Source organism: Eleutherodactylus coqui, chromosome 4, assembly GCF_035609145.1.
Source record: "Eleutherodactylus coqui strain aEleCoq1 chromosome 4, aEleCoq1.hap1, whole genome shotgun sequence".
Classification (NCBI taxonomy): domain Eukaryota; kingdom Metazoa; phylum Chordata; class Amphibia; order Anura; family Eleutherodactylidae; genus Eleutherodactylus; species Eleutherodactylus coqui.
This window is the reverse complement of record NC_089840.1, coordinates 219,513,788-219,529,477: the sequence shown is the minus strand read 5'-3', so window position 1 is coordinate 219,529,477 and position 15,690 is coordinate 219,513,788. Positions and strand designations below refer to the sequence as shown.

The following is a 15,690-nucleotide window of genomic DNA, read 5'->3' as shown; positions in this document are numbered from 1 at the left end:
AGTTAAGAATGTGTTCCAGCAGCGTTCTGCTTGACTACTCCTGTGAGTCTGCACTGTACATTCATCCCTGCCTGTGGTGCTCACCAGTTATTATTCTATCTGCTCTATCAAGCTTTCAGTACATTTTTCTACCTGCAGTCAGTATGCTGACAATGTTATTCGTTCTCGGAGAACAGTTGCTAAATCTCTTACCCATTGTAGCAGATGAGTGTACATTTCAGCTACTAGAATGGGTTTAGACAGGCTGTTTTTGTCAAGGTTTACATCTGCAGTATTGTACGGCACTGGCCAGTTGTGCAATAGCTGGAAAAAAAGAATTTGTCATTTTGATTTCATAGAAATACGAGAAATATATGTAGAGTTTGAAAAACATCATTTTGGAATGCAACATGTCAAAAATATGGTCTTGTTCACACAATGTAGTTGCAAAAAGTTTAAAGGAACAATCTAATTGCAGTACGCTGTGTGAGTGGTGAGATTTTATCATGCAGTATAGATTATGAACTTTCCACCTCTTCATTCAGTCCCCGTTTGGATGCTGTGCATGGTGGCTGCCTCACTAGGGTTAAAGGAGATATAACTTGTCTGATTCATCTTTTTCCAAAAGTTGTGGATCCATCAGACACTCCATCAGGGTGCAAGTATGGCGCCCATCATGAACGTCACCAATATGTCAGGCAAAGACATAATTAATGTCCACAATGGACTAATATAGACTTATATTATATCACCAAACACAGAGAAAACAAGATAGGGCAAAAATGGTAACAGAAATACAGAGATGAGATCGCTTGCTCCTAACCAACTTTGCTGGGGCAGACCCTGCCTAGAAGTATGACAATCGCCTCGACAGGGGCGGCCACACGTCAGGAACCTAGGGGGTCCAGTCTGTGCCTAGGTGGAGGATAGGAAAGATGATTAATGCAGAAGGGGAAAACAATGTATATAACACAGTATAAGGTAGAAGAAAATAAGTCCCACATAGAATAAATAACTACAAGTACTTAGCTGACAGAAGTCCGCTGCTTCACCAAACACCCAAGGCAGGACAATAACGAGCACTCATGTAAAGGGCGCGCCCAGAATAAATACACTTTCATTATGGCTGATTGGCTGGCTATCACCCCATCACTCTATACTCCACAGGAGATGTTGCAGCAGGATTATAAAAAAGGTCACATAATAAACTGAACTCACTGAGGAATTCCCGACAGAGGACACCTCAGGGACCTTTGGCAATGGCAGGAAAAAGACACTTATTGGTGCCCAGCAGTCATGTGGGCTTTGTCTAACGTCGGGACATCACTCCGGCTCCACTTCCTGATTGCAGCTGATGCACCACAACATAGACTTAAATGCAAATCCTATGGGCAAAAGTGTCATGTCTGGGGCCAGCTCTACACTGTAAAATTCATCCATCTATTTCAGGTGCTCCAAAGGTGTTATATTCTAGACTTGTGGTCCAGTTTCAGCCAGACAGTTCACCAAATTGTATGTAAATGTATGGGGAAATTACCAGTTTTTTTTTTTTAAAGAAACAGGAACAGGAAGGAAAAAGAACCTCAGCGTCATAGAACAAGAAGCAAAATTGAGGATAATTGAGTAAACACTGATCACAATTTGCAAATGGTTGAATAAATTATACCAGTGGATTGTGATAAGAAAATGGTTGCTTGTAGGTTCATTCAGTGCTGAAGCTCTAGTGGCCCGAAGTCTATATATCTGGCCCCTCCATAATTGTCATACATGTCATGTCTTTAGTGTGGAAGCACTGTGCAGAGTGTCTTGTCTGCTGTTATGTGTATTGCACAGCTGGAGCATGGAAGAGGTTACTGTCTGAAAGTGGCTGGGACATGTCTGGAAAAAGTAACAAGTTTGTCTAGTCACATGGTGTCGTATGATTATAAATATAAGTGATTGAGAGTTAGGTGTGGTCCTTCTACTTTAACGGCTGAGAGAGGAGTGAGAGTGACGATCACATGGGGGTACCTTCAACCCTCATGTGGTGAAGTGATGGAAGCGGAGGAAAGGTATCCAGGTTACCACCATTCTAGGAACCACCTCTGAGGAGTGAGAGGAGAAAAGGAGTCCGCCGTGCAGCGTCTATCCAAAGACTATTGAGTGAGTGTTCAGCAGAGAGTTGTGTCTCCCTCTGGGGTTATTCTGAGTCCTGGAGCATGTGTGTGTCCAGGAGCGGAGCATTACAGATAACTTTAGGCCTGGTATCATCCTGAGTTGTTCCTCCTTGACTATTTTCTAAAAGTTGTGTTCACCTGCATGAGCGAGTAAGCTGTATCCTCCCAAAGCAGAAGTAAAGTTCACCGGTCATTGTCCGTTCCCAGTCATTGAGTTTTTCAAGTTTATCTGTGTGTGGACTTTCATTATTTGACCGCCAGAGTCATCAGTGTGAAAGGAATGGTGACGTCATACGTGACAATTCATCCAGTCCACCAGACTTATTCAGGTAACCGCTGAACCAGCCTTGCCTGGGAGAGGCCTAGCGGTGCCTTGGCCGAGGTTCCATGAGTCCCTCCGGGGAGGAGTCTGGTAGAGCTACCGTGACAAGTGACACCTTTACCCCTGCCAGCTGTTCAGCGTGGGCCTCGTGTCTCAGTCGCACAAAGCGAGCAGTGCAAAACATTATTTTGTATATTGTAGGTATGTTTAAATATGTTGGCCATCCTGAATTTATGGTGATATTAAAGAAGACCTGTCATGTTGTAAAGTAGCAGACTGGCTGCATAAATCTTCAGTCATCGACTCAATCACTGTCAGTCATGCCCAACTTCACCCACTGACAGTGAGCAGTGGGGACCGCCCATTTGACAGATTGACAGAGCCCAGATTTGAATCTAAGAAGAGCCCATAGGCTGAATGGAGGTATCAAAAAAAGGTGGCGGCAGCTTCAGAGTTATGTATCCAGCACCGTTGACTTTACAACATGATAGGTCCTCTTTAAAGGGCTTTTTTGTTGTTCTGAGGACTGCAAGCAATCTGCAGGAGGAACAGAGAGTAGATTGTTATGCCATCAACAATCACTAGTGTGCTACCCTAGTAAGAGAATGATAGCTATCCCAAGTGGCACAACAGAGTACCCTAGTTTGGAAAGGGTGCAAGAAAAGGGGGTATAACCATCTGTTTATCAAGATACTAGATGCAATGCTATGATAATATTGTGCTCAGTGCAGATCACATATTTGGTTGGACTACAGTATGTTAACCTTCATATGAGATAACATACAGCATATTTTATAGTGTCAACATAAGGAATGTCATGCACGACTTAGTACAGTTGTGATGCAAGCAACACATGTCGCCTAGTGGCACATGGTAAATCTCCAGTGCTGGAAGGGTTACTCCTGTGCATCTCACACCCACTCTCTTACCCTCCCTCATGTAAAATCACAATGTCCATATATCCGACCTGTCAGAATTGTTTAAAAGTGTAATGAGTCAGCCTGCTGAAAATAACCTTTATGGATACCATCCTAAAGAAGAAGTCCAAACACTTAGTGGAAAAATGAAAGAAGTTTACCCTATGTAGAGGGCACTGTGAAAGAAGAGTGTGGCAGAAAAAGCAGGCATGAGTATCAAAGCAACGGTGTAATCGAGATCCATTCTGACAAATTCATTGAACAACCCAATCACAGCAATTAGCCGATATCCTCTATTTACAGTTTTAGAGATGCACTTTACATCCACTATCCAGAGAGATTTACTTTCATTAGAAACGATGCTACGTGCCAAGTCAGATGCCATAGTCATTACATACCCCACTGCAAATGCCACACATTACAAGGAGTATTCTAAGCCGTGCTTTAATGTATTGTGATACAAAGCATATCTTTATATGTACAGTTATTCCATCACCATGTTAATCCAACCATGTGTATAAAAAGTACAAGGAGTGGTCACAGAAAGCATTTTATTATTATGGAGGTTTCACGCTGATCACTTACTTTGATTATCATTTCCACTGCAGATTTATAAACTAAAATATAGTTCAGGAAAGAACAATCTGTGCAATATGCACATTTTTATAGAGAGAGTAACAAAGTAAAAAAAAAATGCCAGTTAATTTTATTTATTAAACTTATGATAGTTTGGTGGATTCGCAATCAGTTAAAGGTTACATATCAGAGTGTTGTTGTTAACAGAATACATTTCTGAACAGGGAGGAGGTACAAGTAGTGACCACAAGGGTCTGTCATTGGTCGTATTTTTGAAGATGTTCATAAGTGACATATGAGAAGATTTAATAGGTTAAGTTTGTCTGTTTGCTGATAACACAAAAGTATACAATAGGGTTAATATTATAAGCCTATAAGGCCTCTTTTCTCCATATAGGGAGCCCAGTACTATGAATAAAGCATTGTAGTTGGGGGCCCTGGTACAGACTTTGCATTGGGGCCCAGGAGCTTCAGGTTATGCCTCTGCATTAAGGGGTTAAGAGAAGTTGGGGGGGTCCAAGATAAACTTTTGCATCCGAGCCCATGAGCCTTTAGCCACGCCCGGGCCCATGAGCCTTTAGCTACGCCCAGGCCCATGAGCCTTTAGCTACGCCCTTGATCGACTGCCTTACCTGTATTTACAGTCATAGGGCTTAGTCACACGGGCGTTTATTGCCGCGATTTGCGCATGCGCATGCGTCCGGCGATTTTTTAAAACCATTGCTTTGCAATGGTATCGGACACATGAGCGCTTTTTATGCGCTCGTCCGATAAATTAGAGAACAGAAATCGCAGATCGCACCTATCTGCGATCTGCGATTCCTGTTCTCTTCTCTATATGCGCTCAATGGGGCCGGCGGCAGCAGCGCCGACCCCATTGAGAACATATAGAAGACAAATCATTCTTCTCTGCCACAGCTGGAACAGCTGTGACAGAGAAGAACGATGTTTGCCCATTAAATTCAATGGAGCGGCAATACAGCCGACTCCATTGAAAGCAATGGGCTGCCGGCGTGCGCGGGATGAATTGTCGGGGAGGGGTTAAATATATAACCCCTCCCCTGCAATGCATCCTTAAATGTGAAAAAATAAAAAAAAAGGATGTACTCACCAGCTCCCGGCAGCTGGAGATCCCGGCGGCCGGCCTGCAGTGGGTGTGAAGGAGGTGTGACCCAGACTGGCCCCTGATTGGCTCAGCCTGAGCCAATCAGAGGCTGATCTCAGTCACACCCATTCATGAATTCATGAATGGGTGTGACTGAGACTTGCTTCTGATTGGCTCAGCGCTGAGCCAATCAGGGGCAAGTCTGAGTCACACCTCCTTCACACCCACTGCAGGCCGCCGCCGGGATCTCCAGCTGCCGGGAGCTGGTGAGTACATCCTTTTTTTTTATTTTTTCACATTTAAGGATGCATTGCAGGGAAGGGGTTATATATTTAACCCCTCCCCGACAATTCATCCCACACTCGCCCGCAGCGCTTGCATTCAATGGAGCCGCTGTATTGCCGGCTCCATTGAATGCAATGCGCTGGACAGCTCCGGCCCGTTTCTAATGAAACGCGGCTAGGAGCAGATTTTCGGGCGATTTTTGGGCCGATTTTTCGGCGCCGGTCACGCGATTTGCGCATGCGCATCCGTCATGCGATGCGCAAATCGCGTGAAAAAACGCCCGTGTGACTAAGGCCATACACATATAGCTATGAGTCACTGATTGAACCACCCATTGGACTGTTCAGCTCAGAAAGAGCAGAGATTAAAATGAGTAAAATATTAATGATTCTCAATATTTTTCCAACAAACCTATATATCAATCAACTCAGCTCCTGCTCTATAACATGTTGTCTGCAGAATAGGCTGGCTGTTTTTTCATGGTGACAGGTAAAGAACTTAATTTGTATAGCCTGGAGGAAAGAAGGGAGAGTGGGGACATGATCAAAACTTTAAAATGTGCTAGGGGTATAAATAAGGTTCGGAAATGCACCCAATAAGGAAGGTCCATATCTCAAACCTAGATTACCTAGCCTGTCTCTAGACTGAGGATAGGGAAGGATAAATAGCCAATGGAAATGCTATTATAGCTAGACAAAAATATATATATTGGACAGGAGTCCACAGCCACACCAAACACCACAGACAGGACAGGGTACAGGTGTCCAACAACCATTCAAATTAAAGGGAACATATAGGACATTGTTTAGGCACCCAACAACCCATTCAGACATATGGGACTCAGGCATCTGCCCACCAACGCATGGGGAAAACAGACAGAACTACACTCAGGCATCCCACTACTGGACAGTTAGCAACAAAGAGGACACAGTCGTCCAATCAAACACATAGGACAGGTAGTAACAAACAGGACATGGTCATCCAATCACCATTCAGAGAGGTGGCATAAACATAAAGGACTTGTGGAGAACTGACAGGGCTCATGTCAAACATGGATAACACCAGACAAACAGACAAAGGTTTGCACAGCAGGCATGAACACAAATGAATAACCAGCCCCCATGTAGGGGCGGGCCAGAATAAATACACCTCCATTACGTCTGATTGGCTAGCTAGGGGTTAATACCTCCCTGGTGATCAATCAGTCCACACACCACAGGAGATACTGAAACAGGGAAGAGAAGAATGGAACATAAAACACTGGGGGATTCCCGAGAGATGACACCCAAGGGTACCTCAGCAATATCAGGTGACCCAAAGAGATTTCTGACAGATGAATCCTAAAGGACCTTCTGCAATGTCAGGAAAGAGGCATATAACAACACCCAAGGTGCGAATAGGTGGACCAGACTGATGTAGAGATACCACCCAGGTTCGACTTACAGATTGCTGCTGGCACACTGCAACACATGCTCTGTTAGGACACCCCGCTATTAGTAAGCTGTCTCCTAGAGTGGGTTTCACTCACCGTGCAATCATCTATTACTTGACTGTTCATTAATTATAATGGACACTGCATAATACTACAAATGTACTAGTGCTAACAACGGATCATAGAAGCTTATAACTGGATTTAAGGACAACAAATCTTGAGGATTACAGCTTCATATGGTCGTTAGTTTTCATGATGCACCCATTGATGAATACTGATACATATATATGGTGTAGTGTGTGGACAGGCAGTTTGATCACTGCAATAAAATCTTGGTTATTTAAAGGCATTCAAACTAGAGATGAGCGAGCATACTCGCTAAGGCAAACTACTCGAGGGAGTAGTGCCTTATGCGAGTACCTGCCCGCTCGTCTCAAAAGATTCGGGGGCCGGCGGGGGGCAGGGAGTGGCGGGGGAGAATGGGGAGGAACGGGTGGGAGATCTCTTTCTCCCTCTCTCCTCCCTGCTCCTCCCTGCTCACTCCCGCAACTCACCGCTCTCCCCCGCCGACACCCGAATCTTTTGAGACGAGCGGGCAGGTACTCGCATAAGGCACTACTCGCTCGAGTAGTTTGCCTTAGCGAGTACGCTCGCTCATCTCTAATTCAAACTAAAGTAATATGTTGACATACAGTAGGTTTCCTCTCCTAACTCCTATCCCTTCCAAGCTGTACTAAAAGAACATAGTTTATCTGCCTATTTCTGATTTCACCCCACCCCCTGCACCTAAAATGTTGAAAGCCGCCCCAGGTTACGGTATTTTAGGCTTATCACTGATAGTGTGTTTCACTCCCTATGAGCACTCTAACAAAACCACTAAAAAGCAGCAATAATTAATCTTCACTTTGGACTGTGACAGGAACATCCAGTAAATGATAATATGGATGAGGCAGCAAAAAGCAATTTCCTTAGAGTTCCATTACATAAAAATAGAAACTTGCAATAAATGATGAATGATAAATTAAAACAGAAAAAAAAACCCTTCTCCAGAACAATCTAATTATCAGATGTTGTATAGACAATATAATGTTTGACTTCACTGTACTCTACTTGCCTAATCGGAGCCAGCAGAGATACAGGACTGCATCACTGATATAGCCCTTCCTATGTGTGCATGATATGTAACAGCTCTGTTTGGAGAGTTGACTGAGAACAGTAAGTAGTAGGACATGTCTATGGTCTCACCCTAAACATATGGTCTCTCCCTACCTAAATTAGCATTACCATGGCCATGCATTGTTGTACTGCTATGGTATCAGGAGACCCATTCCACACCATAAATGCCTAATGCATCAATCCATGCTCTACAGAGATAAAATGTTCTAATCTCTCCCATTACTCTATACTTCTGAGATACAGTGCCTATTGGTACATAAGGAAATAATGTTAATTAATCACCAAAAGTTAAATAAAATCACAAGTTCTTTCTAGTTTCTGTCATTTTGTTGTAAATTACAGGCATCAGACTCTATTATATTTATATGCGTGTGGCGACGTCTAGGTGTATAGTGGGTATGAAGACATGTTATTGGTTTTATGAGCTACATTACTTTGGTGTTTAAGGTTGGCCAGTGATTTGAAATAAATATTCTCCTGTTATCGACCATTAGTTGGCCATATGACCAATTTCTAAAAGATAAATTTTTCTTAGTCAAGATGCAGATCTGGATTTTGCATGAATTTTTGGGGCAATTGTCCATAATCTGTGGTGTGTAACACAATCTGCTGCTGCCTTTAATGTTATGTAATGTTGACCTATGGGTGGTCGTAAATGTCTAGAGTGATATCTGCCAGGAGTATAGAAGGCTAGCCTATTGGCCATCTAGTCTATGGTCAGCTTGATAAGACCTGTCAGAGATTAGACTGGAATTTCAAACTGAAGTCCTAAATGAAGCAACTAGCATTTTACAAATACTTTATCCAATCGGTCTACGTTGCTTGCAGCCTGTCTGAAATAAAAACATATTTTTAAAAGTGATGGTGCTTATATTTCTTTAATCAAAAGAGCATACAGCCAACACCTATTCCTTTCTGACTCTCGCCATATACATACATGCTTGGCCTAGCTGAGTCTGTCTGCCTGTGTTTTTACACGGATACTCTACGTTGGTTAATTTCTGCCAATGTCTGATATACTTCAGCTGGTATTTCCCTCCATTCATCCTGCAAATGCCAGGAGAGTTCTCTCAAAGAAGATGGGTGCTGTTCATATTTCTTGACCTGACATTCCAATTCATCATAAAGATATTCAGTAGGGTTCAGGTCAGGACTTTGTGAAGGCCAGTACAATCGTGGACATCCATATTCTCAAACCAACATAAAACAGCGTTGGATTTGTGACAAGGCGCGTTGTCTTGTGAAAAGTATTACTAACCAATCCCAGAGTATTGCTACATTATTGACTAGAATGTCAAGGTACACCTTTGTATTCATGGTTCTTGCCACTACAACCAACAAATAAAGACCATGCCACAAAAAAACATCCCCAGACCTTAATGGAACCTCTGTCATACCTTACTATTTGCACAACACAGACAAAAAGCATTCCCCAGGCTCCTCCACAACCAGGTACCTCCATCTGATTTGAAGATGGAGTAGTGTGACTTGTCACTCCATAAAATGTTCTTCCATTACTGAATTTTCCAATTATGGCACTCCTAGATATAATTAGTCAAACACATTTTCTTTGAGAGAACTCAACATTTGCAGGATGAATGGAGGGAAATACTAGTTGATGTGTATCAGACATTAGCAGAACATATGCCAAGACGAGAGCCATTAAGGCCAAAGGAGCCCCAATAAGCATTAACATATGTAAATAAATACAACTTTTGATTTTTGCTCAGGTGTCCAATTACCTTCGCTTTTCAGGTGAAATTTAACAGTGGGCAATCATCTTAGCCAGCTGATGGCACACTAATATAGTCAGCTTTAATAGTCAGAGAATAGATCTTTATAATACTAATGAAAGAACATTCCCTGAAAGATCCTTCATCACTTACCCGTCATTCTCTTTAAACATGTATAACCAGTTTGAATGACTATAGAAGCCAATAGGAAAAAAATGTGTATAGCTGCAATGACGTAATGATCGTACACTAGACAGTCGTTTATTCAACGGATGTTCAATCATCAACTAATATATATCTAATGTATATGGCCAGCTTCAGCCTCTGACCACCTGACTATGTCTGGCAATCTCTAGTGAGAACAAAAGGGTTGGGTATGTGAAATTCAACATGCCCCATCCTTGCTTGCCCTGACATCATCTATCGGGGAGAGGCGAGAGGACCCATGCACATAAGATAGTCGTCCAGTCCTACTGAAATTGAGTTTCCCCTTATGTGTATGTCCGGTTAATATATCTAGCTTCTAAATTCCCTGGAGTCTGCAATACATTTCTCCTTTATCATCTGCAGAAAAATGCCGAATTCCAAGGGGGCCATTCGAATGAATGGGAAATCGTGTAATACGAACAAGCCAAGAGCTGCTTTTTTATTAGAAGCTCCCTGTTCTTGCTCATAGAGGAAAACTCCTCTCTATGATGTCAATATGCCCTGATAAGAGTTTATGAACAGGGTTTGTATTCATGGGACAACCCCTTTAAGAAAAGAGGGTCAAGACAGGTTTTTGCTTTTACCTATATGTACGCATACATGCAGCCACCCACATCAACAATTCACCCAATACATAGTGGTAATACAAAAGAAATTGGTGAACTTATTAGGCAAACTATTCAATAGAAATCAGATTGCAAATAAAATAAGAACGCAACTTAGTTCTAAAAAAGCTACAGGTTGTCTCACCTGGATCAACAGACCAATAGCTGTGTGACGATGCAGAAGACTCCTACACAAACCCATGCTTAGAGAAGAAGATAATCTGGTTCCAAAAAAATGCATAGCAATACTGAGATTGCAACAACAGTTGTTTGGTCAAGAGAACAGGACAGACACAATTTAGATACATTACATCACTGCCAGCCGAAAACCAAAATTACCCCGGGGGTTTTTTTGCATTGCACATGTCATCGGGTAGAATAAATAGAGTCACTTTATGCAGGACAAAATAAGCTTGTGTGAGAGCGGATCTCTACGGACCAGAATACCAAGTTGTCACACTTAAAATAATCCGATACAGTGACAATCACCTCAAGGGTACATCGGCCTCAATATAATTCTGTCCATGACCTTTATGCGACCACATCTTTACTATTTAAGACAGGATGCATCTATATTAGACTTCTTACTCCAATCCCGAACCATTGGCCTTTGTCATTGCCACTACTTAAAAACCAACAACTGTGCACTATTTTAGCGCATGTCCGCATTCCTGCTATATTTTAAATGTCTGTTTGAATACAGAGTTTTCTCCTTACGGAAATGTGATCAGGGGTTAAGCTGTATTTTAGGACTTTTTTTCTGTTTTTTTTAAAGCCTGTGAAAAAGCTACACCATGATGACTATCAGCATGGGAATAAGAGAGAGAGAGAAAGGGTCGAGCTAGTAAAAACTGAACATATAGCACCGGAGAAATGATGGAAGGCCTGTCATTAGCTGTAAATGTTTGTGATTTAGAGTCTTAACTCTTAACACTCACTTTGGTTATTCAGATGTTATTATGCCATCAATCAACTTTTTTTCTAGATTTGGTGCCATGTCAATGAATGTCAAATAGAGAAGAGAAGTATGATGACCAAGGGCCTCCGAATAGCTACAGAAACAGTTTAATTTCACTTACATGGGGGCCAATATGGTTTTCAATTTGCCTCTTGAGAAATACATCAATAGAGGCGAACCACAGTTTAAAATAAAAATGGCTGAAATAAAAGACTGTAGGGGTAGGTGCTTTATAACTTTGTAATATAGTTTAAAATTGGCTGATCCCTTGGACATTGACTGTCTACACGGTCTGTAGGGGAATACAATGTATACATAGATCTACGTATATACTGTGCTCTTATAGCGAACCTTATCTGCAACTGTGGTTCTTAATTAGAGATGAGCATTGCCCTTAGCGAGTACCTGCCCACTCGGGAGCAAAGATTCGGCCGCCGGCGGCGGGCGGGGAGCTGCGGCGGAGAGCGGGGAGGAACGGAGGGGAGATCTCTCTCTCCCTCTCTCCCCCCCCCCCCCCCCCCCCCCCCGCTCACCCCTGCTGACTGCTGCAACTCACCTGTCACCCACGCCGGCAACCGAACCTTCTCTGCCGAGCGGGGAGATACTCGCTAAGGACAATGCTCGATCGAGCAATTGTCCTTAGCGAGTATACTCGCTCATCTCTATTCTTAATATCAGATCTCAGGGACTTGACTATAATAACTAGTATGTTAAGGCACTTCATGTACTCATCTTTTTTCTATCAAGTTTACATCAAAATATTTAACTACTTTAATTATAGTTTATAGTATTGAGTGTACTGATCCAGTAGAATCCTATTTGAGGCTGAACTTTGCCAACAGTTCAGTTCGGCATGAGCCCAAACCAATCTTTTAGCAAAGTCGCACCTGAAACAGGGTTCTACTGCTTTGGTACGCTCAACACTAGTCCTGAACCCTGGTGTACAATACTAAGAACCATAAAAGCGCTGTATACCATTGTGAGAGCCTGTTGGACAGAGTTATACACCAGCTTCAGGAGTTCTGGTGAACCTCCCATTCAGTTTAAACTAATTCGGACGAAACCGAACTTTTTGCAAAAGTTCAGCGAAACAGCTGAGGCGAACTTTTCAAAAGTTTGCTTATCTCTAATAGTGATATTGAACTAATAGGCCAAACTAAAGACTGAAGTAGAGGTGATAATTGCCAATTAATACCAAAGGGATGAATGACTCTAGAATTGGTTCTTAGAACCTGTACCAGCGGTTTATAACTAGACTAAAAAGACCTACTGTATAGCACTACTAAGAAAGGAAATCCAATTTTAGTGGTGTAATGTTACATTTTCCCAATTTATTTATTTTTTCTAAAAAGCAAGGGTTTAATTACTAGAAACAAAAAGACACCAGCTGGTGTCTTTAACCATTGCTGCACCACTGTAACAGTTATTCTAGTCTTCTTGACATCTCTACAAAGCACTCAGCTTCTCGGTCATTTTTTGGGGGGAGTTTGATATAAAAACCATCATCACCATGGGAACTGCTATACACTCACTGCCAGGGCAATGTAAAAATGTAGTGATTCTGTCCCTCAGAGCTGGCTCTCATTCTATACTCTTTTGAAGTATGTAAAGATCTGATGATGAGCAGAGTATGCAAGAGAGGAGAGAGAGGCAGGGGAGGGGAAGGTTGGCTAATGGGATATTAAATATCCTGAAACATGCATTTTCAGCCATGTACTCACAGCTTCTAAAAGCCAATAATGCTCTGGACTTCCTCTATTTAATTTCCAAAGGGGGCTTAAATGACAGATGAGATCGATGCTACTTTCCCATTGTCTGTAGCTCACTTACATCTCCTTAAAGCAATAGAACTTCTCTACAGCTAGCTATTTATCTATCTAGCCACATGTGTGTATATATATATATATATATATATATATATATATATATATATATATATATATGTATATATATACACATACATCTATATGTTATGCGTATATATATATATATATATTTACATGATGTAGTCAAAAAGACTGATCCAGCACTGTATCTCAATATGGTGTCCTATATTGATATAGCAATAATGTACTCAACTAGGAAGGCATGGATGTACAAATAGGAAGGCCCAATGTTAAAGGACATGGGCCCCTGGGGGCCTTGAAACATGGATTTCAATTTTGTGTTGTGGCCCCTGTAAGAGATAGAGAGTAAAAGCCATTTTCGAAGTTGAAGAGTAGCATGTGAGAAGCAGAAATTCGCTTTCCGCACCCCTCTAAATCCTGTGGGACCACTGTTATAACCGAAGTAAGAAAAGTGTACTCGAAGCGGGCCTCCCTCTGCTACGATACATACATGGAGCCATTGTTTGACCTGTGTTTATTCCAGGGACTCTCAAGACAAATCAACCTGAATCTCTTGCAGGTGACAATGGATGACTTCCTGGATGATCTGCCCAAAGAAGGCCACTTCAAGTACACTTTCCTTACTTCAGTCCTAGCAGCAGATTTCTGCTTCTCATATGCTAGCCTTAACTTTGCAATTGGCTTTTACTCTCTCTTCCAGGGACCACTGCGCAAAATTGAAACCCATTTATCAGGGCCCCCAGTGGCCCATGCGCTAAACCACTGTGTAGTGCATCCATGCCTTCCTAAGTACACTATTGTTATTTCAATATAGGACACCAGTATTGATATGGAGCAGTCCTTTTGACTACACCCCAAATACATGCATTATATATAATGTGCGTATGTTCTATAGCAGGATATAGCAGAGGTGAATTTTTTAATTCCGGTTTTAATTTGGGGATATATTGATGGTGTATTTAGACATTAGGATATCTCACTGAGTACAAGGTGTTTTCTGAGTTTGACATGCAAACTCCCCAAAAATAAGCTCATTGCAGGTCCCATCAGCTGTTAGCTAGTATCACGAGGAAACCCACAGTACTAAATGCTTAACTTCCTGGACAGTAAAAAGTTTGAGGTGATGAAGGTCCCTTACAGGGGACTTCTTCAGTCAGTCCAAGATGCCCTAAAAGGGCAAAAGAAAATGAGTTATCCATGGCAGGCTCTTTATGACAATGCAGAAAGTTTACCTGTATCCTCTTGTATCTGTTACATTTGTCTCTACGTTTACTAATATAGCTTTATTTATTTATACAGAAGATACATTGTCACTAAATCGTCTCCTAGTGGAAAGTAGGTGGACCATAATAACAGGAAGTTGTAGAAAACAGCTGAAAAGTCTTCTGGATACCCCCTTGGGGTGCTTAACCTCATGTCGTAGTATCTTTGGCACACATGAGTTTATCTGTTTAGAGCTTGAGATCTGCCAGAATTGTTAATATAATATTTTCTAAGCCTTTGGATCTGTCAGTGATTTGCTAGAAAGTGAAATAAAGTAACAGTGATATGCACATCCTGCACAAACACATTAACCCATTCACATCTGCTGCAAGCCATGCAGCAAGCCTTGTGTCTGCTGTACATCAGGATAAAACAGCACATTAGAATGACAGCAATGAGATCTATAGAGACTCCTGCTGTGTGTACATAGTAAGTTCCTCCTACCTTTCAGACTTTGTGAATTTTTTAAAGGACTGCCTGGTGAGGTCATGGTAAGACCTAAAGCTCTGAGGTTCTGCTGAGATGCCCTGCGCTCTGGTGGTCCTTGGTCCAATCTGGGTACTTTTGGGCATAGCCAGAACAGACTGGTACTTGTGCAGTTTTCTTTTCAGTTCCTGGATTTCCTCCTCTTTTTCTGACAAACGATTCTCCAGATCCCTAATTCTCTCCTCCTTCAGCATGAGGATCTTGGCGAAGTCCTCTTCTAGGTCACTCATTGTGTTGGCAAAACTTAGCAGTAGTCACACAATCCCAGGACACAAAAAGAAGAAGAAAGAAGAAGCCTTCCTTGAAGGTGCTTGCTGCTGGTGAAGTTTTCTTTCTACCCACTGCTGAATGGACTGGAATGGAAAAGGAGGGTGAGGAGTCTGTGCAAGCTGTAGTGCAGGATGATGAGTGCTAATCCAGTGTCCCTTTTGGGAAATGCTGATTATCTTTCATTGAGAAACCAATTAGAGCTGCCTTCCTCCCCCCTGTGAGACCCCCTGTAAGATCAATCCATAGAAAGCACAGATCTCCTGAATGTGTGATCACAGGCAGCTACACATCCCACCATAGTCACACTCCACCACTGAGAAGACAAAAAAAAGAGCTTTGTGGCACTCTCAAGTCCTGATCCCTGAAATAGCAA

At 42.2% G+C, this 15,690-nt stretch overlaps 1 protein-coding gene across 1 annotated transcript in view; it reads right to left on the bottom strand.

Moving 5' to 3' along the window:
- PRKG1 (protein kinase cGMP-dependent 1) overlaps window positions 1–15,403 on the bottom strand; it is a 1,174,681-nt gene extending 1,159,278 nt beyond the window's left edge. The window contains exon 1 of the mRNA XM_066600777.1: window positions 15,006–15,403. Coding sequence (XP_066456874.1) covers window positions 15,006–15,277 — 272 coding nt within the window. The 5' untranslated portion in view covers window positions 15,278–15,403. The remainder of the gene's footprint in view (window positions 1–15,005) is intronic.
- Between the last annotated feature and the right edge of the window lie 287 nt (window positions 15,404–15,690).